Raw genomic sequence first — 27499 nt, forward strand, 5'->3', positions numbered from 1 at the left:
CAAATAATATTTTGGCTTAAACATTTTTTTTATTGTTTTGAGAAAAAAAATATATATCCTATATTACACCACTTGCATTTGACAAACCTATTAACAGACAAATAATATTTTGGCCAATACACTTTGTAATTTTTCTTGTGAATAAATAAATATATTCTGCATTTTTTCGTTTGCTTTTGCACATTAACTGAAAAATAGCATTTAAACTAATGCATTTTCGAATTTGTGTCGTACAAAAATAAACATGTTCTTTTTTTTTTTTTGGAATCCAACTTCATATATAGGCTTAAAGCCAATGAGAAATACATCATGAAGAAAGATAACTAAGACAAAGCTTAGAAAAAGACAAAGTTACTCCATAGGAGGTGCCTACAGGGCTTGCTAGGCCAGCATATGGGCTTCCTCGTTTGCTGCCCTAGGACAGTACTGGAGTGCCTTGAGATTAGACGAATGCATCTGATGTCGGGCTTGGGCAATGAAAGCTCTGATTCTCCACGGGCTTGTATCTTGGCCGTTGATAAAGTGGTAGATCAAAACCCTACAGTCCCCTTCTATTATAAAAAGGTCATCTTCTCTTTGCCTTCCCACTCTTATCGCCTCCAGAAGCGCTTTCACTTCACTTTCCATTGCTGATTCACTTTCAATTCTTCTTGAGACTTCAAAAATCTTTGTTCCATTGTGGTTTCTGATTACAACCCCTATAGCAGCTCCTCTCTGGTTAAAAGCTCCATCAAAGTTGATTTTAAAGTGATTGTCTTCTGGAGGAATCCATTCTGTGTTGCCGAGATCTGTGGTAGTGAGTTGTGATCTGTTCATAAACCTTCTTGCATGCATACAAGCTTGGTGTATAATGCTTCCAAGTTTAATCTGTTCTCCCTTGAACACCTTCGCATTTCTAGCTTTCCAAAAGCCCCAAATCAGGTAAGAAATAAAGACTACCTTTCTCTCTTCCTTACTGTTAATTACCAAGAATTTAATTAGTTCTTCTGGATTTGTCGATTGAGGAATATTTTCGAAGGCTGAAGCTCTGTTGCATAGATCTTGGAAGACCTGACAAGTTCCGAAAAGGTGTGAGGAAGTTTCTGGTTCATTACCACATAGGACGCAAGTTGGATCGATAGTCGGATTGCCTCTTTGGATGCTTGTCATATCAGGTATTCCTTTGTTCACAATCTTCCACAAAAATTGCATTACTTTTGGTTCGATATTCTTGAGAGACCAAAATTTTGACCATGGGAAAGTGTCATTAGTTCTAGTTGATCGGATTTGTGGGGTTATTTCTCGATAATAAGATTTTGTGTAGAAGGTTCCCTTTTCATGAGGTGTCCAAATGATTTTGTCTTCTGTTATGTAAGGAGAGAGTTAGATTTTCATGATTTCTTTTGCTGAATCTTGTTCAAAAAAATGCTTGACCAGTGCTTCATTCCATTTGCCATCTTGTATGAGTTCAGATAAAATGTTCAGTTGTAGCTCCATCTGTATTTTAATGTTGGTTTAAATCCTTTTATGGTAGGTACCCATTGATCTTCAGCAAATTTGATTGTCGTTCCATCTCCTACCTGCCAACATGTGTTCTTTTGGAGTTCATCTCTCACAGATAACATTGAGGACCAGATTGGAGAGGAGTTTCTTCTTTTGCTTTCCGTCAAGTAATTACCATTTTTGTAGTATTTGGCTTGTAATAATTTCGCCCAAACAGTGGTAGGATTTGTTAGGAATCTTCAGGCGAGTTTCGCCACTAGGGATTCATTGACCCTTGCCAGTGACCTAATACCCAGACCTCCTAGCTCTTTGGCTTTCTGGATGATTTCCCAAGAGAGAAAATGCATTTTCCTCTGTTCATCCTCATGGTCCCACCAGAAATTCCTTTCAAGTTTCTCCAGTTTAACTAAGGTCCCTTGAGGAATGATGGAGAGGCCCATAAAGTAAGTGCAAATGGGACTAAGAGCTGCTTTGATTAATGTCGTTCTTCCTGCTTGAGAGGTTAATCTCTTCTTCCAACCAGCTAATTTAGCTTTAAATTTCTCTATTAGGAACTCGTGGGATGATATTTTGTTTCTTGGTTTGAGGAGCAGAGTTCCCAAATATTTTTCCCCATCCTGCATAATAGTAGTTTGGAGTGTGGTAACGTACAGATTTTTCATATTTTCTGGCACTCCCGAGCTGAAATAAAGTGACGACTTAGAGAAGTTAACTGCCTGACCTGAAAATTGAGTATAGGTCTTCATAATGTTGGTCACTGCCTCCAGATTGTGCTTTGTTGCTTCTCCTAGAATGAGTAGATCATCTGCAAATAACAGGTGAGATATACTGGGGGCATTATTATTAACTTTGTACCCCTTGAATATCCCATCATTTTCAAACTTGTTGATAAGGAGAGACAGAGCCTAAGAGGTGAGAATAAACAGATACGGGGATAAAGGGCATCCCTGCCGTAGTCCTCTAGAGGATTTAAAATTCCCATATTGTTTGTCATTGACTATAATACTGTACGTTGGTGAAGTCACACATATCATGATTAACTCTAGCAAAGTCCCTGTGATTCCGAAGGCCATCAGTATTTGTCTGAGAAAGTCCCAGTTGACTCGATCATAGGCCTTGGCCATGTCTATTTTAAGGGCGAAAGCCCCCTGTTTAGCCTTAGATAGTTTCATAGAGTGTAGACATTCGTGGGCGATGACTAGGTTATCAATAATTTGTCTCTGGGGAACAAAAGCACTCTGGTTCCAGCTAATTGAGTCATTTAGAAGAGGTCGAATCCGGTTAGCAATCAGCTTCATGATGAATTTATAGAGTGTGTTGCACAATGCTATGGGTCTGTAATCAGAAGCCATCTCCGGGTGCTCAGATTTGGGAATCAGTACTAAGTTAGTTTGATTTAAATCTGGTTCGAAAGATCCCTGGGTAAATACCTGCTGGATGTACTTGATAATGTCAGTTTTAAGGGTTTCCCAACCATTTTGGTAGAATAAACAGGGGAACCCATCTGGACCAGGGCTCTGTAAAGGACCCATCTCTAAAATAACTTTGCTGATTTCCTCTTCTGTTGGTATCCTAGATAAGGCAAGCTGATCGGACTCATTTATTTGCTTGAAATCTTGTAACACCTCAGGAGGGATTGAAGTGATGCTTTCTTCCCTGAAATAATTCTGAAAGTGTTGAACCAAATGATTTGCTATTTGAGATTCGGATTTGATTAAGTTACCTGAGGGAGTTTTTAAAGCGAGGATCCGATTCTTCTTCCTTCTCATCGATATAGAGGAGTGAAATGCCTTGGTGTTTCTGTCACCATTGTGTGCCCAAAATTGTTTCGATCTTTGCTCTAACTTTGTTCTGTATAGCTCTTCGTAAATTAAGAGCTCTTCTTGTAAGATTGATTCCCTTCGTAATGTGGCATCTGTCGGTTGATTTTTTTGAATCTCCAGAAGTTGAGCTCTTAAGACTTTTAATCTTCTTTCTAGGTTACCAAAGGTCTGCTTTCCCCACCCCTTCAAAGATTTCTTCACCTCTTGTAACTGTTTAATCAACGACCCATCTTTTCGAAGCCATAGTTGTTGTAGCTTTTCTTTATATTGATGATGTTGAGTCCAGAATGATTCAAATTTATCATAATTAGGCCCAGCAGTAGCATGAACTTCTGTTTTGAGTAAAATAGGACAATGATCACTATTATACCTCGGTAAGTAGAGAACACCCGAATTTTGATAGTGCTCCAGCCAGCTGGAGTTAGCTAAAGCCCTATCCAATCTCTCCCTGGTTAAATGATGCGTGCCTCTACTGTTCGTCCATGTGTATGCTGGACGTTGAAATCCAAGATCAATTAAGCCCGTATTCTGAATAAAGGAATTGAACTGGTTGGCAAAAGGGGTGTTTGAGGACCCCCCCCCCCCCCCCCCCCCCCCCCCATTTTTTCACTTCTGTTGCGAATTGCATTCAGATCTCCAATGCACATGTAAGGTTCTGTGATGGGCGTCAATAATTCTTCTACTTGGTTCCAGAACATTGCTCTATCATTTAGTTGAGGAGGACCATATATACCCAGGAATTTCCAAGAGAAATCACTGTCTATGATTTTAGCAATAATAAGATTATCCGAGAGGGATTCAACTTGTAAATTCACATTATCAGACCAATATAAGGCAAGACCACCACTTCTACCGTTAGCCGGGACTATGGATTTGTTAGAAAGACCATACCTGTCAAGATTGGGAGTGAGATGTGTCGTTATCTTGGTTTCAGACAATAAAATGACATCAGGTTTCACTGCCTGGAGGAACTGTTTTAACGTATGGATTGTCGATGTGTTCCCCAAACCTCGACAATTCCAAGAGGAAACTAACATGGACCTTGCGGCTCTTTTGGTGCAGCCGCCACGACCATCATTGATTGTACTTCTAAATTTTCTTGAGTTGATTTAGACAGTTTTGGATTTACCGGTTCTACCCCTTGAGTTCCTGATTGTCTTTTGAGATTACATCTGGGCCATTGAGCAAGTGGCCCATCTAAGTCTACACCCATGTCTTGGTCCATCTGATTAATTCTTGCCTCCTTGTATTGATCCATGTTGATTAGACTTTTGACCCGGTCCTTTTGGCCTGGAGTTTGACTATGCTCCCCTGAAATATGGCCCACCTTATTATGCACTCCTTCTTCCACTAACATGGTAGTTATTGGGTCATTTGTAACCGTTCTAGCCAGTTGTTCGCCGCCGGTACGGCTCAGTAGATCCGGCGTGGGGATGTCGTCCAGGGTAATCTCCTCCTCTGCCGTCGGTGCTGTTTGCATGTTACGAAGATTTCTTTCCCAAAATGGTAGAATTTTAAATTCTTCTGGATACTTTGGTAAAGCAAGCTTCATAATCTGTTCTTGTTTGGAGTTACAAGTGGTTTCCTCTAACAGTTGTAGTAATTTAAGTCTTCTTCTGCAAAATGTTAGAGTGTGTCCCAAATGCCCACAGTAAAAGCAAAATCTTCCAAGTTTTTCAAATTTTAATTGTACCTTGAACTTTTTGGAGTTTGTCATGTTTAATGACACTTCCTTAGGTAATGGCTTGCATATGTTGACCTCAACTTTCGTTCGCCCAAAGATAGTCCATTTTGCTTCATCTTCCACTGATGTAGGCACAAAACACCCAATTTGACTTGCTAGGTTGTTTATTGTCTTCGAATTTAAGAAAGCAGTTGGTAGGCCATGAAATTGAATTGTGAACCATGCTTTCCCAAATGTGTACTCCATTGGGGTCTTGTTCGCTACACACCTTTCAATCAGGAAGATATCTTCTTTTATTATCCATGGTGCCTTTGAGACTACTATATCAACTTCTCCCGTGGTTTCTAGCTTGGCCATGAATAAGTTACTTCCGACTTCTGTGATTGTATAGGGGAATGGAAGATTCCACACTCCTTTTAATTTCCTCATTAGTAAGTCTGGTTTGAATTCCTTGTAACTAAGTATCTTGATCATGCAACATTGTTTGAAATTATTGTTGAGAAAGGCTTCTTCCTCTCCCTCGGCTACTAACTCCTCTGGTTCTTCTGTTGATAGTTCGGCTAGTTGCCTAGCAAATTCTTCATCAGTATTCATAATTGAGAGACTGCAAGTAAAAGCAAAGAAAAGGTCCTATAGACCAACGAAAAATGTCCTAAAGACCAACAGAAATGAAAATTCTGGCAAGGAATAGGAAGAAACCACCGTGAGATTGGTGGTAACCGCAAGAAATCAACCTGAAACCGCTATTAAGCAAAATAACTGAAAACGCCGCTCCTCTCTTTCTCTCTCATCTCCCCCCCCCCCCCTTAAATTAGTTTAAAATAAACATGTTCAGCATCATATCCTTTGCATTTGGCAAACTCATAAATGCACAATAATACTTTGGCTCAAGCAAATTTTTCAATTTGTTTTGTCAAAAATTTAAATATATTCTTTTTTTAGTATTGACTACAGTGGTCATGACAAAGGCATTGATACATCAATACGATGTGATAAGCACGATAACTGTCGAAATACTACTGGCCTAAAGCCCGACGAATGAAAATGGCCTAAAGCCTAACGAAATTAAATGGCTTAAAACCAACATAAACTACTCTATTTATACCCAAATATCTATAAAACAACTGATATAGGTTTTGGTGTCATGTCATAACTTTCATGTATAAATCTCGGCCGTCCAATTTTTTTGTAAATCATGACACTTCTTTTTAACAAGTATTTAAAAGATAAAAGTGTAAAACTCAGAATAACTACCTACTCCCTATAAACTTTCTAACTATTTTTCTCTCTCCTATCTTAAAATAATTAATTCATAAGATCATTTCTCTCCATTTTCTTGAAGGAGTTGAAGGAGATGTCCTTCGACCAAGATGGCAATGCGAGCAATATGTCGGCTAGAACAATTGATGAAGAACATCATCAAGTCCGATTGATTTAGGGGTCGTAGTATTTAGCTAGAAACCAACTACGATCGTCGAATTACGAAGTAATTCGCGGCTAACTTCGATTGGATCCTACATCGGGTTACACATAAGAATGGGTATTTAATCGGAAGATATGACTAGTGGGAGTGTGATATAACATTGGGAATGTCCCATAAACATATCTCACAGGCCTAAATAGAATTTGGGCAAAAGATAGCAAAAAGACCCGAAATAAGGGTTTTGGTCCTAGGCCGGTTCGGGCACTTCCGGGACTCGGATTGGGCTGAATTTTGGAGGGTGAATTGCTGACATACCCAGTAGTATGCAAGCAAAATTTCGTGGTGTTTGGACACCTCCTACTTAGGGAATTGAGAAAATATCATTAATTGCTATTTTCGACTATTTCCCTAAATCTTATTCTAAAGGGTGTTTTGGGAAACCTTTGAGGAGGTGTATTTTCATTATGGTTCTATATAAACACTCTTAGGGCAGAGAATAAGATGTGGAATTTCTCTCTAAGCTTTCTTACTCTACCACATCAAGTAGAGAGGAGAAAGTAAGCTAATTCCCAAACTATCTTCTATTCAAGCAAGAAGGTCTTCTTATTATCAAACCACCATTGGAGTGCTAGCGAGCTTTTAAGGAGGGAGATTAAATACACCGTTCGGTGTCCCAAGTAGAGGAGCTACGTTTGAAGCTCTTGGTCTTCTTTAATCTATTCAACTAGCTCGAGGGAAATAGCGATTAATATAATCTACTATCTTCCTATTAGTTAATTACTAGTTTTGCATGATGATCTTGGGGATACTAGTGTTAGACATTAGATGTTATCCGCTATAAACACTAGTATAAGGGCATAATACCCTTCATTTCTCTCTTCAAACAACCCAATTATATCTCCAAACATAATGTAATGACAATTATCATTTTTACTGTATATTATTATTCTCCCATGACATAATTATATAAAATCTGTGTCCTAGGGGTACGGGCTATACTCTAGTATTCTACATTTCACCATTTGCATTGGAGAAACACATTAACTGGCACTAACAGTTTGGCTAAATCATTTTTCGTTTTGCCTTGTGAAGAAAGAAATGATTTCTACATTTTTTTTCTTTTGCTTTAAACCAACACATTAACTGTGTCATAACATTTAAACTAAAAATAAATGTTAAACTGCTTTCAACAATTTTTAGAATAGTAATAATTTTAAAGTTGTCCTGAACAAAATCCATTTTCATTTTCATCATTCATATTTCGGTGTACATAACTTAATTTTCTCTCGGTGACCCCACAAATGTGATGTACTCAGGGGCGGACCCACGTTGGGACCTGTGGGGTCACGTGCCCCCACAGGTCCCAAAGATAAATGGTTAGTATTTCACATAAAATTAAACCTATAAGTAAGAGGCAACCCACTACTTTAGCAACAAGGGTAAGTTGTTGTAGTGGTGGCAGCATGGGTTGCCCGCAAGTTAGGTCCTTGGTTCAAATCCGGAAGTACCCAACCTAATTTTATTTTTTCCTAAAAGATAAATTCATATTGCCGCCTAATTTTTCACTTAATTATCGCTTTAGTCCTATGTTTCTCCATTTTGACCCCCTATTTACAGGTGTATTCACGTTTTAGCCTTTTTTGGTAAATTTCATATTGACTTCCGCTGACATTGTGAGAACTATTTTTCTCCATATATATACATATATTATACGTGTGTGTGTGTGTTTATTTTTATTATATTTCTAGAATGAGTTTGCTCTCTCTCTATCCTTAACTTCTTCATGTAACTCGAATGTGTATAAAACTATTTATTTATATTTATTACAGTCAACACAACTCCTAAATCAACAGAGTTGAATTGGTTTAGAATGTATACAAATTACTCGCTTGGACGTCACATCAAAAAAATTTGGACGATTCACAATTTTTTATTATGACTAAAAGTGTCCCCACAAAGAAAATTTTCTGGGTCCGCCACTGGATGTGCTCCCTTGCTAGAGTGCATGTGAGACATTGCTCATTAAACAATGGCACACGTTAAGTATTTTCAGACACACGAACCAAACAAATTTGGAGAGACACGAAAAAAAATAAGAAATCAAATTATTGTTTTTAGCATATAAATTTTACCGGAAGCATTTACATGTTTTCTCAATTAAACCAAAAAATAATGTATTCCGGTGTTGTGCTGAGTACATGTGAGATAATGCTCATAAAACAATAGTTTATGTTAAGCATTTTCGTAAACACGATGCAAACAAATTTGAATAAGATAGAAACAGAAAAAGAAAAATTAAGATAGACAACTGTACGGAATTCTTGAGCATATGTACTAAGTGTAGGCTTTAGTGGTAAAATTTATCAAAATAAAAAAAGTATTTTCGAGTTTGCTCATTGTAGCAACATCGTTCCTACAAAAAATTTAAAATGCTTAACACATCAATCAATTTATGTAATGCACAAACTCTAGGTTTTAAAGGTAACATCAAATAAGAATAAATAAAGCATTTTTGGTTTGTTCGTTGTATTAACATCGTACCAACAACAAATTTAAAAATGCTTAAGACACCAATCAATTCGTCCATTGAAAATCAACATCGGTAAAAATGTAATGCCTAGAGAGAAACCGAAAAATAGATCTTAGTTTGTACCTTTTTAATCTACGAACAAAAAAAAATGTGGTAAAGTTTTTAATTTTGTTCAGAAATTATATAATGTGGAGGTAAATCCAAAAATCTCATAAGAAGATTGAACCTCACAAGATAAAGAAACACTAAAAAGAAACTCAACAATGGAGCTTCAAGTAACTAGATTTTAAAATTTTAATGTTTATTTCTCCAAAACACTATAAATGTTCCAAACAATGATGTATACAATAAGCAATTACTCGTCCAGACGATTTCTTAACTTCTTCAGAAACTCCGTTTCGGTGCTTATTGAATTTTAGATAGTGCAAAAAAAAAAAAACTGGTGTACGTTAAGAATTTATAGAAACATCATGCAAACAGATTAGAAAGAGCGAAAAAAACAAGAATATAGTGGTTATAGCTTATAATGGTTACAGTGAGCATGTACATGTTTGATCAAATGCATATATGTGACGAACTTACTCATTGTGTTGATTCCATTTTCGAAAACTATAACAGTGGTTTATGTTCTGATTTTTGAAAAACGATGCAAATAGTTTTTGAAGGAGAGAAAAAAGGAAAGAAAAATGAGATAAAAATTTGTTTAGATTTTATGTTTGAAGCATACAACGAAATGTCACTCGAAAACGATGAAATACTTACAAAAAAAATTAAACAAAAAGTATGAAAGAAAATACATGCAAGTGGATTAGAATGAGATAAATCCATGAACATAAAAGTAAAACAAAGATCATTAAAGAAGACAGAATATGAAGATATAACAAAAGATAATGGTTACGGTGAGCACATACATGTTTGGTCTAACCATGTCCATTTATGTGATGAACTAACACTTTGCGCTGTTTGATGATCCAAAAAAAGGTCATCACTTGACTGAAGTCAATGAGTCAAGAGAAGACCAAAAGTCCAACGGGTCAATTTGCTTCAAGTTAACATGGAGGTTGAATCCGAAGGAAGTCTGCCACTGGAACCTAGAACTGGAGGATTGGCACGATTATCGTAGGCGCCTTAAAGTCCTTCCCTGACTCAAATACGATCACATCCACCTTGGAATTTAAGAGAAGATAGGGGGTCGGCATCAGCAGGTCGATACCTCAATCCCGAAACATGGAGGGTAGAAGCGTGTCTAATGCTTCGCGATTTAATTCTGAATCTAATCAACGACCCTAACCGGTGAAGATCATAAGTATATAACTAACTTGGGCTTCAAGAGTCTAAAACATGTCCTAAAGAATCTACAGAACTCGGAAACATATATATCAAGGATCCTAAAATAGAAGAACTCCTAAACATTAAAGATACGGGATAACCTCAAAAGGAAACCTCAATATCTTCTAACTACTAAATAGTAGTTTCAATCCAACACGATGAATCTGAACAGCCTCAATCACGCCGCCTAACAACAGTCGGCCAAAGCAGCCTAAAAAAAGGTCATTAACTTGCCTCGAAACAGGTTTGAACTCCACGGTTCATTCAATGCTCAATCTTTTTAATTGCAAGGGAAATATGGTTGTCTTGGGTGCCGGAGGGGTTTTCGAGCTCCCTGCAGGATTTTTCCACAGGTTCAAATGAGAAGGAGCGGGAACCGGATGAAGGAGATGTCCTTCGACCAAAGATGCAATGCGAGCAATTTTTCGGATAGGACAATTGATGAAGAAGATTATCAAGTCCGGACGATTTAGGGGTCGTAGTGTTTAGCTAGAAACCAACTACGATCGTCGAATTACGAAATAATTCGCGGCTAACTTCGACCGGATCCTACATCGAGTTACACATAAGAATGTTTATTTGACCGGATGATATGATTAGTGGGAATGTGACATATAATCATGGGAGGGGCCCATAAACATGTCTGATAGGCCTAAAGGAAGTTTAGCCAAAGATAAAACAAAAGGCCCGAAAAGAGGGATTTTGGGCCCAATAGGTGGGTCGACCATGCACATTAGGTAACCCATAAGGGGCCGGCCAGATCTGGAAAAGATCCCTAGCATGGGGCGACCACTACTAGAGGAAATTGGAAAATAGAAACTTGTTTTTATTTTCGACTATTTCCTTAATCTTATTCAAAATGGACTTTTAGGAAACTCCTAATTAGGGTGGGACTCTAATTAGGGTTCTATATAAGGTCTCTTAGGAACTTGAATAAGGTGTGAAATTTCCCAAGAAACTTTCTTACTCTACAACATCAAGTAGAGAAGAGAAAGTGAGCTAATTCCTAAGCTATCTAACTAGTCAATAAAGAAGAAGGCGTTCTTCATATCAAACCACCATTGGAGTCTATCTAGATACAAGGTGAGAGATCAAGTTGATCATTCGGGTGTCTCGAGTAGAGGAACAACATGTGGGGCTCTTGGTCTTCGCATTCAATTGGAAAGGTTTGAGGGAAAACTAGCGATTAAGGTAATCCTAAACTCTTAGTTAATTATTAGCTTATGCATGATGATCCAGGGAATGATAGTGTTAGACATGAGATGTTTGAGATTCCGCTTTAAACACTAGTATGTATCATAACCCTTCACAGGATTGACCGTAGCGGGCTTCAATCTAGCAGTCTCATCAATTATAGCGGGATCCAACATCACAGATTCGTTATTCTTACTGATAATAAATTGGCGCTAGAAGGAGGGCTTGACTCCAGTAACATCAACATCGTTCGGTAACTCGAATTCTCAACTCGATTCCTTTCAGAATCACCTCTAATATTTTTTTCAAGCTTATTTCAAAAGATCAGAATCACAATAGGATTAAAGGAATAGGGCAGAACGCCTAAGAGTTGGTGCATTAGCTGCGAAAGTTGAACACCTTAAATCCGAGAAACTTCGAGAGACCGAAAACATATTTTCCTGTTGCTTTGGGACTGCCTTGTTCTGGTCAAAGCATCACAAAAGCTATGGGACTGCCGAGCTGACGAGGCAAAATAGAAGCAAAGGGCTTCGAGATGAGACCACCCTAAGGGTAGAGACTAAAGCGAAGGGGGCTGAACCGTTCCTCGAAATAACAAGGGACAGGACGAGCCATCAATAAACAATTTGGTCATCCACCAGGTGTTTGAGGTTACCAGAATATACGAGGAGAAGAACGCATCAAGAAAAGTAGAAATAACCTCACCTGCTAAACTGTGCAATACTCGGGGCCCACAGACCTCAAAACTTTAAGAATCCTCACATCGAAAACTACGACTGTTATGACAACCCAAGTGTGTTACTGGAGGATTATATCTCGTTGATGAGCTTGAGCACCATCGATAAATCGATTTGGTGTCTAGTCTCTGCGACAGTCCTGGAAGGACCACCCAGTCATGGTACAAAGCTCTCTCACCCGGATCCATCAATTCATTAGACGAGCTCGTTTCGGCCTTCTTCTCGGCCTTTTAGGGCATTCAAATACTGGATAAAACCGATGAAGAACATGTTCAACATTATTCAGGGAAAACGAGAATCGTTGGCCAACAACCGGCAAATGCTTTGGAATGAGATGGTCCAAATATCTCACCAGGATCTAAAGTCATTGTATAGCTTTGAAAAGAGGGTTGCGACATGACAACATACTTAAGTAAATAGCCAAAGATGAACCACCACTTTGAAGGGGTTCATAGAGTGGGTCCAATCTGTGGTAAAAGTCGAAGGAAACTACAGAATGATATAGAAAATCGCTAAGATTCCACCCAAAAGTGACCCACCCAGAAGAAGGGAAAGGGAAGAAGATCGGCGGCCCAAAGAGCAGGACCGATACAAACGAGTCAGATTAGATTACGGTTTTTACACCCCCTAACTAGAAAAAGGAATGAAATCCTACAAAATTTGGCGAGAGACGAAAAGGTTCAATTACCAAAGCCTAATCCTGATAAAGAGGATTTTGGGCCCAGGAATAAGAATGCATGTTTTGCACTCCATAAGGATTACGGTCACAAAACTAAGGATTGTAGGCACCTAAAAATCTCATATAGGAGATGGTAAAGAGATGAAAGCTCGACAAATACATCAAACGAGAACATCGAGACTCGACACCTGAACGTAAGACAAAGAAGTCTTCCAGAAAGGGGGGAGTCGGGTCAGGGGCTCGACACGAAAACTCACTTCACCTCAGCAAAGAGGTCTGGAAAGGAAAAGGAGCCCGAAGAGGATTTAGAAACCAAGACAGTGGGAGAGATCAACACTATAGCTAGAGGACCAGCATCAGGAGGAGCACGAAAAGTGTCTGTTGAAGATACGCGAATGAAGGTAAGGGACTGCTTCTTCCGCACATAAAATCAAAAGGAGAAACGCCCCCAATCATCTTCACAAATGAAAAATTGGGCTTCACGCACAACCCTGGTTTAGGTATGTTCCAAACTTCAAAGATTTATTTGAATTATTCATGCATCATCAACACACATGAATTACATGCATACGAAAGAGGAAAGACTTCTAAGTTCTTCTACTCCTTAGTTTCTCTACTTTCGACCAAGGAATCGCAAGACTCGTGATAATCCAAAAAATGGTCATCGATTGACTGAGGTCAGTGAGTCAAGAGAAGGCCAAAAGTCCAGTATGTCAACCCGCTTCAAGTCAACAGGGAGGTTGAATCGGAAGGAGTCTATCACTCAAGCCCTGACATGGGGGTCGACACGATTGTCCTAGGCGCCTGAAAGCCCTAACTTAAATATGATCATGCTCGCCTTGGGATTTAAGAGACGATAGGGGGTCCACGTCAGCGAGGTCGATACCTCAATCCCAAACATGGGGGGATAGAAGTGTGCCCAATGTTTACCGACTTAATCCTGAATCTAATCAAAGATCCCGATCGGTGAAGATCTTAAGTATTTAACTAACTTGCGCTTCAAGAGTTTTGCAAGGAGGAAATGTCTCCTAAAGACTCTACAGAATTCAGTAACATATATATGAAAAGATACGGGAGAACCTCAAAGGGAAGTCATAATATCTTTTGACTATGAAATAATAATTTCAATTCAATACGGTGGATCTGAACCGTCTCAATCACGCTGTCTAAAACAGGCATCCAAATCAGCCTATAAAAGGTTATAAACTCGCCCCGAAGAAGGTACGAACTCCACAATTCATTCAATACTCAATTGTTGTAACGGCAAGGGCAATCTGAATGTCTTGAGCGTCGGACAGATTTCTGAGGTCATTGTGGATTTTTTCCCAAATTTTCTAAAGGAGCAGGAGCGAGAAAAGGATTGAATATACCAGGATTCAAAGTAGCAGTTACATCAATTACAGCGAGATCCAACATCACGGGTTGGTTATTCTGACTGATACCAGATTGATAATTTTTTACATCAACACTGAGAACATTTAAGACAATGCTCCCACAGTCGTAGAATCTGTTTCATTTTTTCTCAAAAACGTTGCAAACAAAATCGGATGAGAGGGAAACATAAAAGTCAGTTAAAATGTACCAAAATTATGTTTGGAGAAAACTAAAAATATCAATAAAAGTGATGAAATGCTAATAAAAAGTAACTTGAATTAATATCATGAAAGAGAATACAAGCAAGTGGATTGGAATGTGATGAATCCATGAAAATAAAAATAAAACAAAGATCAAAATAATTAAGATTGAAGATAGAAGAATGAAGATAGAAGCTAGAAGAATGAACATAGAAGACACAAGATAGAAGATGAAGATGAGAAAGAACAGAAGATAAAAGAACAAGGATAGAAGATGGACATGAAGATGAGAGAGAAAAGAAGATGAAGATATAGGACATACTTGGAGTGAGCAGCAACTCTGAGAAGGTTACTTTCGTGGTTGAAATTCCACTCAGCAAGAGGAGAGAAAAGAGTGAGTATTATATTTTCTGGATAATGGAAGAGAAGAGAAGATGATAGTTTTTTTTTTTTTTTGTTGACACTAGAAGATGAAAGTTTGATCGATATGTGACTATATAAGGGCAAAATGGGTATTAGAGAAAAAAAATGGTGTGTGTCAATTTTTATTTAAATTTTAGTATGATTAGTATAATATAATAGTAGGAGGTTAAGGCAAAATATTTGAAAGCTTATGATTATATAAGCAAGTGATATTACTTTCTTTAATTACAAGAGTGTATGAAGTAGAATGAGAAGATGGAAAACTATATATTTCCTCATATGTAAATGAGGGAAGTATATATAGGCACATGAGTAGGTGAGGTGTGTTTTCTCCAAAAATACCCATCCGAAATTCAAGCGTATGATCATTCGCAACTTTAAAGTGCATCAATCCTCCAACCTCGATAAGTACCTGGGTACTCATCTGTTCATCAACGCCAACAAAAAGAAAGTCTTCTCGACCCTCACCACTCAAATCCAAAATAAACTCTCTAAGTGGCAATCCTCTCTCCTCTCTCCGGCTGGCCGCTCTGTTGTTCTCAATACAATAGCAGCGGCCGTTCCCCGATACCAAATGCAATGCTTTGCCATTCCGAAAGGCATAAGCAATCGCATTGAAGTTCTGCAAAGAGCTTTCTGGTGGGGAAAAACTCGTTCCATCCATACCATTAACTGGTCCACCATCTGCCTCCCAAAGAAGTTGGGAGGTTTGGGTTTTCGTTTCCCGCACCTCGACAACCAACCCTTTCTCAGTAAACTAGTCTGGCGCCTTTTTACTGACTCCGGCTCTCCTTGGGCGGAGATCCTCAAAGCCAAGTACTTCACCAAAGAGCACAGACCAAAATCCGCGAAAAATCATCACTCGTGGCTCTGGAAATCCCTAGCCAAACACGTAGAGAAAGTAACCACTTTAACTTTTTGGGACATCAATAAGGGCACGAATATTAATATCTGGCATGATTACTGGATTCCCAATTACCCTCCACCCCTCAGTAACCCTATGAATAGTACCCTCACGATTGTCTCTCAATTAATTACTAATAATACGTGGAACCTGACGATCTTAAACCAATGCTTTACTCGTGATATATGCAATGCTATTTTAAGTATCAATTTACAGGAACATATGCAGGATATCCCCAGATGGTCACTTACCAAGACAGGTAAATTCTCTATCAAATCTATGTATTACTATCTCCGCACAGAACATTACCCGGTTGAAAATAAGGAGTGGGCCTTCATATGGGATATGCATGTACAGCCAAAAATCAAACTATTCCTATGGAAATGTTGTACGAACAGCCTACCGGTTAGAGAGAAAATTGGTAAGTATGTGGGAAACAAATTTAATTGTGAATTCTGCCCACAGACAGAAACTCTGATTCATATGCTTTTACACTGCGATTTGGCTCAGGTGATTTGGTTCCATTTTAATATCTTGTCCACTAATATCACTAATCTTGTTGATTGGATCATTTCGTGGAAATCTCTTGACGATCAAATCAGAAATCTTTTTGCTAACATACTTTGGCAGATTTGGAAAGCTAGGTGTGATAAATACTTCTCCAACATACAAATAGTACCAATGAAAATCATAGACCAGATTAAATGTATGGCCCTTGCCCCTCTGACTCAATCCACCAATAGCAAGATTGATAGAACTACTCCTTGGGTACCACCGGCTCCACCATTCAAAAAAATCAATGTCGACGCCTCCTTCATTATAGCCCAGGAATTTGCAGGGATTGGTCTTATCATGCATGATGACAGAGCAAACTTTGTCGCAGCAATGGCTTGCAATGTGCGGGGTCAAAATGCGGAAGAATGTGAAGCTTGGGCGATCTTTAAAGCTCTCCAATGGTCGAGAAAAAAGAACATTCATTATGTACATATCGAAAGCGACAACAGTTGTCTAGTGAAGTGGCTCAACAGGGAGGCTTCGGAGATATCCTGGCAATCAAGCAAAGTCCTCGATAAAATTCTTCAGATGGAAGCACAATTCACCAGCGTGATCTACTCTCACATCCATAGAGAAGGCAACTACAAAGCTGATCAACTAGCCAAGTGGAGTAAGATTTATATAGGCTCCTGGGTGTGGCTATCTTTATCGGACCTTCCAGCAGTGTTGTACCAGTGTTGGTCGTAGTTATGTCGGTCGGCTTGGTGTTCGTTTTTGCTCAACAAAAAAAAAAAAAAAAAAAAGAGTAGGTGAGGTGTGAAGAGGAGATGAGGTGTGTTGGTGAAGTGCCACATAAGGAGGTAAGGTGTGAAGAGGAGATGAGGTGTGTTGATGAAGTGCCACCTTTAGTTGCCATGCAAAACAATCTCATCCACATTGCCTATTCAAAGGCTAACTCTTTTGCCGGAGAAAACATTATCTCCATAAGTAACTCTATAGGCACCTTGGATAAGGTAATGCTAAAGGTACCCATATGTCATATATTATGAGCAGCCAATACTTATAACACTCCCTCTTGGATGACCATCATATAGAGTTTCTGAATGGCACTGGATATACAAAATGCTGCCTCGTTAAAACCTTGCCAGAAAAATCCATTGGGACAAAAACTGGACGAAGGAAAAAGAGTACAGAGTGTAGATATCCAGTATTAGTGATTTGTAAATCTTGACACGATAATATTCTCCCTCTGACGAATATCATACCGTGGACGATGTAGTATTACGTCATTTGATTATTCAAGCTTCGCATTCCGATACCTTCTACTAGTTTTCTGAACGTTGAAGTAGGCAGAGACTTTGTAAACAGGTCAGCATAATTCTCACATGATTGTATCTTCTGAATATCAATTTCTCCATTTTTCTGTAGATGGTGTGAGAAAAATAACTTTGGCGAAATGTGTTTCGTTCTGTCACCTTTGATATATCCTTCTTTGATTTGGGCAATGCAAGCCGCATTGTCTTCATAAATAATGGTAGGTGACTTTGTAATTTCAGGAAGTTCACATGAAATTCTGATATGCCTGATAATAGACCTTAACCATACACATTCTCTAGTAGCTTCATGAAGAGCAATAATCTCTGAGTGGTTGGAAGATGTAGCGGGCATACTTTGCTTACTTGATCGCCAAGAGAAAGCTGTACCACCACTAGTAAAAACATAACCTATTTGTGAAACTCCCTTATGTGGATCAGAGAGATATCCTGCGTCAATATATCCTGTTACTTGTGAACTATCGGATGAATTTTTCGAATAGAATAACCCCATGTCAGTAGTTCCCCGAAGGTATCGAAGGATATGTTTTATTCCCATCCAATGTCGCTTTGTTGGTGCCGAACTGAACCTGGTTAATAAATTTACTGCAAAAGAGATGTCAGGTCTAGTACATTGAGCCAAATATAATAAAGCACCGATTGCACTTAAATATGGTACTTCAGGACCAAGTAGTGCTTCATTATCTTCTTTAGGACGATAAGGATCTTTTATAGTATCTAGAGATCTGACAACCATCGGAGTACTAAGAGGATATGAAGTGTCCATGTAAAATCTTTTCAAGACTTTTTCAATATATAAATTTTGATGAACAAGTATGCCACTTGTGCTCCTCTCAATTTGTAAACCAATGCAGAATTTTGTTTTTCCAAGATCTTTCATCTCAAATTCTTTCTTCAAATATTATGCAGCTTTTGAGACATCTTCAACTGTCCCAATTAAGTTTATACCATCAACGTATATTGCAATGATACCAAATCCAATATTTGATTTCTTGACGAACACACATGGACAAATCGGATCATTTACATAACCTTCCTTGGTCAAGTATTCACTGAGACGATTGTACCACATTCGCCCTGATTGCTTTAAACCATATAAAGCTCTATTAAGTTTAAGTGAATACATGACACGTGGTTTTCCTTCAGGTAACTTGAATCCTTCAGGTACCTTCATATAAATATCAGTATCTAGATTGTCATATAGATATGCAGTAACGACATCTAGTAGATGCATATCGAGTCCTTCTTAAGCGGTTAGACTGATTAAATATCTAAATGTAATGGAATCCATAACAGGAGAATATGTTTCCTCATAATCTATCACAGGTTTTTGTAGAAAACCCTGTGCCACAAGTCGTGCTTTGTAGCGAACGATTTCATTATTTTCATTTCGTTTTCTTAGAAAAACCCATTTGAACCCAACTGGATTTACATCCTTGGCTGTAAAGACCACTGGTCCAAAAACACTACGCTTATTGAGTGAATCTAGTTCTGCCTGAATTGCATCTTTCCATTTCGACCAATCAGGTCTTTGTCGACATTCCTCAATAGAGCGTGGTTCATAATCATCATTCTCTTTCAGAATTGAGGTTGCCACTGCAAAAGAGAATACCTCGTCGATAATTGTTTCATTTCGGTCCCATACTTCCTTTGACCATTCATAATTTATAGAGACTTCCTCATTGTTTTGTAACAGTGCCTCATCTAGGGCTTTACCCTCTTCAAGGGGTATTTGTTCAGAAAGTGTTGGTGTATCATTTATAGTCTCTTCTAGAGAACTATTATTTTGTGATTGGTTCTTCCTCTTTCTGGGAATAGTATCTTTAGAACCAATTGGTCGTCCACGTTTCTGACGTGGCTTAGACGACTCATTTGCTATAGCAGTTTCTCCTGGTCCTTCAGGAATATTAATTCGTGCACGAGCATTAGCAGCAGGGATATATGATTCTGTTACCCTTGCAGCATCATTAAATGCATCCGGCAGTTTATTTGCAATGCCTTGCAAATGTATTATCCTTTCTACTTCTAGTTCTGACTGACTAGTTCGAGGGTCTAGATAAGACAAACTCTCTGTATGCCAACATAAATCATTTTGTTTATTATCCGATGTAGACGGATTTTCTCCCCCTAATGGTGGGAAAATTGTCTCATCAAAATGACAATCTGCAAAACGTGCGGTAAAAGTATCACCTGTCATAGGTTCGAGATATCTTATAATAGATGGTGAGTCAAAACCAACATATATACCTAGCCGCCGCTGAGGTCCAAATTTAGTACGTTTTGGAGGTGAAATAGGGATATGCACCGCACACCCAAACACACGTAAATGTGTAATATTTGGTTGATGACCCAAAACATGTTGTAACGGAGAATAACCATTTGCTCTAGGCCGAAGACGGATCAAAGCTGCAGCATGTAATATTGCAGATCCCCATGCCGAAATAGGTAATTTAGTTTTCATCAACATTGGTCTTGCAATTAGTTGTAGATGTTTTATGAATGATTCTGCTAGACCATTCTGGGTATGAACATATGCTACAGGATGTTCAAGATCGATACCAGCTGCCTGACAGTAAGCATCAAATGCTTTTGATATAAATTCTCCTGCCCCATCAAGACGTATCTTTTTTATAGGAAAATCTGGAAAATGAGCACGTAGTCTAATTATCTGAGCTAGTAATCGTGCAAAAGCATTATTACGTGTTGATAAAAGATTAACGTAAGCCCATTTGGTAGATGCATCAATTAATACCATAAAATATCTAAATGGTCCACATGATGGGTGAATAGGACCACAAATATCTCCTTGAATCCTTTCCAAAAATTTAGGAGATTCTATATGAACTTTTGTGTAAGATGGTTTTACAATCAATTTACCAAGAGAGCAGGATTTACAATTAAAATTCTTAGTTATCAGAAACTTCTGGTTCTGTAATGGGTGTCCTTGAGAATTTTGGATTATTCTACTCATCATGGTAGATCTAGGATGTCCCAAACGATCATGCCAAAGTGTCACCACACTAGGGTTGTAAAGCTTCTGGTTTACGACAATATATGATTCAATCGTTTTTATCCTTACAAGATACAATCCAGAAGAAAGAGTCGATAGTCTCTCTAAATCATGCTTCTTGCCAGAAGTATTTTAAGTAATATATAAATATTCTTCATTATTTTCATCTCTAGTCTCGATGTGGTAACCATTTCGACGAATGTCTTTAAAGCTTAATAAATTTTTCAAAGACTTGGTTGAAAACAATGCGTCATCAATGGTTATTTTCGTACCATGCGGTAATATTATAGTTGCTCTACCAGAGCCTTCAATGAGACTAGATGAACCAGCGATTGTTATCGCATTAGCCTTGTATAACTTCAAGGTCTCAAAATATTTATTGTTTCGAAAGATAGAGTTTGTAGTTCCACTATCAACTACACATATATCCTCATCATCCTTTGATATTGTCTTTCTGTAATCCATACCTTATGTACACAAAAATAAGACATAAGATTATAACATATTTGTATTATATGAACATGACAATATATTACATTAATTATTTAAGAAACAAAGTAACATATACAAATTTAACACTATTCTGAGAAAATTTTGTCAAACTCTTCATCAAGTAGTTTGTCAAATTCAGTGGGAGGTAGATGATCAAAGCTACCATCGTATATATCTCTTTCGACTGCTGGGACACAATCTTTTGGAATTTCAAGATTACTGCCGTAATCAATAGGAAATAACTCAGTTTGTGATTCAGTATGATGAATTTCCACTTCATCAACTAGAAAATCAGATAGGAGGAACCACCTATATCCATCTGGTTCATTTCTGTATTGGTCGTTGATTTCTTTAACGACGCTTGATAAAGATCTACCAGATGTTTAGCAGTTTTACAGGTCCTTTGCCAATGACCTGTCATACCACATCTATAACATGACTTAGTTTGCATTTCAGAAGGTTCATTTAATGCCCCTTTTCCTTTGTCTTGTCGGCTAAATGGATGAGGTCTACTACTCGAGTTATTATTACGTCCTCGACGACCACGGCCGTAACCACGACCACGTCCACCAGAGTGGTAGCCACCATCTCTGTTATTCCAATTTTGACCATTCCCACGTCCTCGTCCTCCAGAGTGGTAGCCACCATCTCTGGTATCTATTTGGTGATCGTTGCCACGACCACGTCCTCTAGAGTGGTAGCCACCACCTCTATTATTTTTGTTGTGATCGTTGCCACGACCACCTCGTCCATAAGATGTCACATAGGTTTCAGATACTTCTGAATAACCTGTTGGACGAGCCTCTTGATTTTTCATAATAACTTCTCTATTTTGTTCGGCAACAAGTAGACAAGAAATTAAATCAGAATGATATTTAAAATTCATATTTCTGTACTGTTCTTGCAGGTTCATGTTAGATACATGAAAAATAGAAAATGTTTTCTCCAGCATTTGTTGTTCACTAACAGGAAAACCACAATGTGTCAATTTTGTCGTTATTTTAAACAGAACTATACTCAGAAACAGTTTTATAATTCTGCAGTCTCAGATGCAGCCAGTCATTTAAAGCCTTAGGAAGGATAACTCTTTTTAAATGGTCAAAACGTTTCTTTAACCCGATCCATAACAATAAAGGGTCTCTCATATTTAAATATTCCGATTTTAGATCTTCACATAGATGGTGTCGGATAAAATTCAGTGCAGCCGCACGATTCTGAGAAGTTTCATTATTTCCCTCTGCTATGGTTTTCTTTATATTCCTTTCCTCTAAATGAGATTCAACATCAGGAGCCCAATTCAGATAGTTACTTCCTGTTAGGTCAAGAACTGCAAAATTTATATTAGTTAGATTCGACATTTTAAAAGTAATAACACAACTTACTTTGATCTTCAAACGGTCTTCAAGACAACCCTTCGTCTATAACTGAAATTATTTACCCACTTGTAGAAACGATCGTGTTGATAACGTAGTGTGATTAGTATAATATAATAGTAGGAGGTTAAGACAAAATATTTGAAAGCTTATGATTATATAAGCAAGTGTGTTGTAAATTGTCGGTCTATTTGCTTCAATGTGTATCGATATTTGCATGCAACTTAATGGAAATAAAGGAAGAGAAAAAGATAGAAATATTAAGATATACTAAAACAAAGAGATGATCTTGAACCAAACTATATTTAGAAGAATTCTTTCCAAATCTTTTCCATACACTTTCTTATCTCTTACAAACTTATATCAACAATACACAAAGTACATCTATTTATAGGGTGGGAGAAGTAATAGGATGTTGACACATATCCTATGTGTTGTCACTTGCATGGTGTGTTGTCACCACCAAGATGACACTTTGCATATGGAGTTGTAGAATGGTGACACATAACCTCATGTGTTGTCACTTGCATGATGTGTTGTCACAACCAAGATGACACTTTGCATATGGAGCTCCCATGCAATGACACATCTCATATGAACTACCACAAGATGACACCACATCATGGTGGTAATATAGGAATGGTGGGCTGCAATAGATGTGAGTTTGGCAAGAGGAAGATAATCTTAAAGGCACCCAAAACATATGCTAAACCAATAATTCTATGGGCAGCCACATCCCTTATAACAAAGTGATATTACTTTCTTTAATTACAAGAGCGTATGAAGTAGAATGAGAAGATGGAAAACTATATATTTCCTCATATGTAAATGAGGGAAGTATATATAGGCACATGAGTAGGTGAGGTGTGAAGAGGAGATGAGGTGTGTTGGTGAAGTGCCACATGAGGAGGTAAGGTGTGAAGAGGAGATGAGGTGTGTTGATGAAGTGCCACCTTTAGTTGCCATGCAAAACAATCTCATCCACATTGCCTATTCAAAGGCTAACTCTTTTGCCGGAGAAAACATTATCTCCATAAGTAACTCTATAGGCACCTTGGATACGGTAATGCTAAAGGTACCCGAATGTCATATATTATGGGCAGCCAATACTTATAACAAATTTTGAATTCTTTTTGTGTTCTTTATTTTTTTATGGGTGGACCCTATTTTGTATTTTGGCCCTTTGTGTTGGCTTTTTTAGTTAGAGTTCCCTTTTTTCCATGAATCAATAGGTCGATTATGACCTTTCAAGAAAAAAAAAAGGTCTTATTATGACTTAAGAAATCCTAGTTGGAATATTAACTACTGTTGTAAAGAGTGGACTTTTGGTCAACGTTCTCTACAAAAACAGCCCATTGTTTCAGACGACACTCAACCTAGGAGAGTAGTCAAAGAACTTAAGGGAGGTCTCAACATTTCAACCAAGTACAATAGACTTTTATTTTGGAGAGAGACATAGAAAGAGAATTTAGAATGAGAGAGAGAGAATTTAGAGAGAGTGTTAGGTACAAATTAGGTTTACAAAAGCTTGATTTGGACAAGGAGAAGCGTGCATGGATTATCTAATAAATCTATCATTTTGGATACTTCCCCACTAGTTTCCGTCCTAATCAAACTACAAAGTTCCTAAACTCAGACCAAAAAAGCAAGAGAGAAAAACCAAATTAAACAACTAAAGTTTAGAAAAGAAGTTGTTTTCTTTTGATTCTTCTTCTCTTTTGACAATCAGTAACCTAGTTAAACATTCCTACTAGGTATAAAAATGATAAAACATGTAAAATTTGGGGTCAAGGTAAGCAAAGTCATCATGTCCCTTAAATGTCTCATAAAGGGTACAAATCAACAAGGAAGGCAAATACAAACTTTGAACCTTCCTCTAGTTTAGGACGCCTTTGTCTCTAACATATCTAAGACTAAGAGCCATGTTTTGAAGGAGCTACAAGTCAAAGACTTCTCCACACCTACACAAAATGATCAACGTATCTATATTCGAGTCAACTGTCTTCATCTATATAAATCCGGATCCCAAGGGGTATGAGTTCAGAAAAAGACGAGAAAGTCATTATGTCCCTTAAATGTCTCATAAAGGGTACAAATCATCAAGGAAGACAAATACAAACTTTTTTTTTGTTAAGAGAGACAAATACAAACTTTGAATCTTCTTTTTGTTTAGGATGCCTTGGTCTCTAAATATCTAAGAGCAATGTTACGAACAAGCTACAAGTCAAATACTACTCCACACTTACATAAATGATCAACGTATCTATATTCGAGTCAACTATCTTCCTCTTTATAAATGGTCATATGTAATAAGTTTTTAAATGATTTTTGTTTTCACTCCCGAGCCGGTCTATGCCAAAGCCACCACTTTAGACCCCAAATTGTATATATAGTTGTTGATGAAAATTGTAGTTTGTCACGTTAACACGTCATTTTTCTAAAAAAGTGGTAGACACTCAAATTTTGTTATTTCATTGAAAGTTGTTGGTCATAATAATTCGTCATTCTTTCATAATTAGTAACAAAACAAAAAATCATTGAATTTTTTGAACTATTGAACAATTCATTTTTTTTTTGGAAGTCAACTACGATATACGTTAGTTGTTACATTTGGCATTGATACATCAAAGATGTGATAAGCTCGATAACCGCCCACTCAAACTCTAACAGAACCGGGCCTATAGCCCAACTAGACAATGGCCTAAAGCCCAACTACATTATTTATAGCCTAATAATCTCAATTCAAATAACCAAAGATTTCATCTTCTCTGAGATTCGAATCTGGGACCTCCAGGACTTTCTGGAGTTTATGTCAACACCTTGGAACAATTCATATTTGAACTGCCACAATACCTTAAAAAAATTTAAACACACAACTATTTGGACGTTTTAGTTTAATTTTTCTTCTAAAAACTTGCGAAGAGACAACTGATGCAATATAGCACAAGTATAATTTTTTAGACCTCAATTTCTATATAAGTTCGCTTTCGACCTCTACAAACCTAAGGTCTATCTGATCTTCCCATCAACTTTTTAATGTTATTTCCGCGGCAGACCCAGGAATTTTTACTCTTTTCCTTTTGATGAAATAGACTAACATTAAAACAAAAGCGAACCATACAAAGTATCTAATTTAAAGCGGAAATAAAAAAGGGTACTACATTCCCAATTCTTTTCTGACAATTGGTTATACCCAATTTAGCAAGAGCATCGGCTTTGGCGTTGCATTCCCTGGGAGCATATGAGAAGACTATATCTGTGAACTGATCCTTGAGAGCAAGAGATTGTGCTATGACTTGTTTGGATTGCCAGTGTAAACCATCACTTTTGCCGTTTATGTACTGGATTATGTTTTGATTGTCGCTCTCTATGTGCACATGTTGGATGCGCAGTTGAATGACCCATAAAATGCACTGAATCGCCATACTTTCACATTCTTCCGCATTTTGACCCCGAACTGTGTCTGCTGCTGCTATAATGAAATTTGCTTCTTCATCATGAATAATACATCCAACGCCTGCTGGTTCTGAGAGTTTCGTGAAGGAAGCGTCTACATTGAATTTCAAGAATGGTGTCGATGGAAGTCTCCATTTTTGTTGCTTTGGTTTTTCCCGGCATTTGTTAGTAGTAATAGATTCAATTTTGAGAGGTGTGGTTGAGGTGTTATTTATACGAGCGATCATCTATAGTGGGGTTTGTTTATTGGCCGTAAAGCAGTTTTCGCACCTGGCTTTTCATATAAATCATAGAATTTTGGCATATAAATTAGTTGTATCCTCATCCAAATTTTTCCATTGTTTGATCCATAGACTAACTGTGCTTAATGATTCCAATCTGACCTGAAAATAGAACCATATCGCTCTAGCATAGTTGCAGTGTAACATCACATGGTCTAGCGTTTCATTTTCATTGCAATTGATACAAGAGTAAGAGTTGTCAATATACTTACCGATTTTGTCCTTTACTGGTAGACTATTTGTGTAACATTTCCATAAGAATAATTTTATACGAAGAATCGTGTTCATGTTCCAAATGAAGAACCAGTCGTGTTGATCATGCATCGGTCCAGAGCTACCTGTTCTAAGATAATTATACATAGATTTAATCGTGAAATTACCAGATTTTGTGAGCGTCCATTTTGCAGTGTCCTCCTTGCTTGTTTGTAAATTTATACTTAAAATCGAGCTGCAAATATCACTATCAAAACAGTTGTTAATCAAATTTATATTCCAGGTAATATTTGTGATGAGTTGGGCAACCTATTCAAGATTCGTACCGCTTTGATTAGTAAGAGGGGGGGATGATTAGATATCCAGTAATCATGCCAGATATTGATGTGACTGCCATTGTTGATATCCCAGAAGATGAGACCATCCACCTGACTGAACTGTTTACAAATAGATTTCCAACGCCAAGAGTGGTTGGCTTTAGGGGGTGTGGGTTTGTACGATTTGGGAGCATATTTACTTTTGAGGACTTGGACCCAAATCGCCTGGGGGTTGTTGAGCAGACGCCAATTAAGCTTGTTAAGGAATGCTTGATTATCAAAGAGGGGGAGACGAAACCCTAATTTACCAAATTTGCGAGGCTTGCAGATGACGGACCAGTTGATAGTGTGGAAGGTTTCAGATTTTCCCCACTAGAAAGTCCTTTGAAGGGACTCGATGCTGTTACAAATGCCTTTTGGGATGCCAAAGCACTGTATTTGGTATCGGGGAACGGTTGCTGCAATAGTCGAAATAACTATCGAGCGCCCAACTTGAGAGAGAAGATTGGTTTGCCACTTGGCGAGTTTGTTTTTCATTTGAGTAAGAAGAGACTTGAAGGCTTGTTTCTGTCGATGAAAAGGTTTGTACCGAGGTACTTATCGCCAGACAAAGATTGATGGATTTTGAGGTTACGGATGATCATTATCTTGAATTTGGGGTGTGAGTTTTTAGAGAAGAAGATGTTAGATTTCGCATAATTTATCATTTGACCACGGGCCTCGCTGAATTCTCTCAGGATTTGTTT

The 27499-nt window shown here is 37.9% G+C and overlaps 2 protein-coding genes across 2 annotated transcripts; both read right to left on the minus strand.

Annotated features, from left to right (window-relative positions):
* Positions 1-381: 381 nt before the first annotated feature.
* LOC147543558 (uncharacterized) lies at positions 382-1191 on the minus strand. Its single transcript, XM_086635466.1, has one exon. The coding sequence runs from the start codon at positions 1189-1191 to the stop codon at positions 382-384; it is 810 nt and encodes a 269-aa protein (XP_086491592.1).
* Positions 1192-1721: 530 nt separating this feature from the next.
* On the minus strand, positions 1722-21086 carry LOC147543559 (uncharacterized). The gene is made up of 6 exons (XM_086635467.1): positions 20894-21086; positions 19917-20251; positions 4435-5619; positions 3916-4276; positions 2508-3637; positions 1722-2387 (listed from the first exon to the last, which is right to left on the minus strand). Exons 1-6 carry the CDS (start codon positions 21084-21086, stop codon positions 1722-1724), a joined length of 3870 nt encoding a protein of 1289 aa, XP_086491593.1.
* Between the last annotated feature and the right edge of the window lie 6413 nt (positions 21087-27499).

Source organism: Eschscholzia californica, unplaced genomic scaffold, assembly GCF_041429995.1.
Source record: "Eschscholzia californica isolate CP2 unplaced genomic scaffold, dmEscCali1.0.p SCAF_4, whole genome shotgun sequence".
NCBI classification, from domain to species: Eukaryota; Viridiplantae; Streptophyta; class Magnoliopsida; order Ranunculales; family Papaveraceae; genus Eschscholzia; species Eschscholzia californica.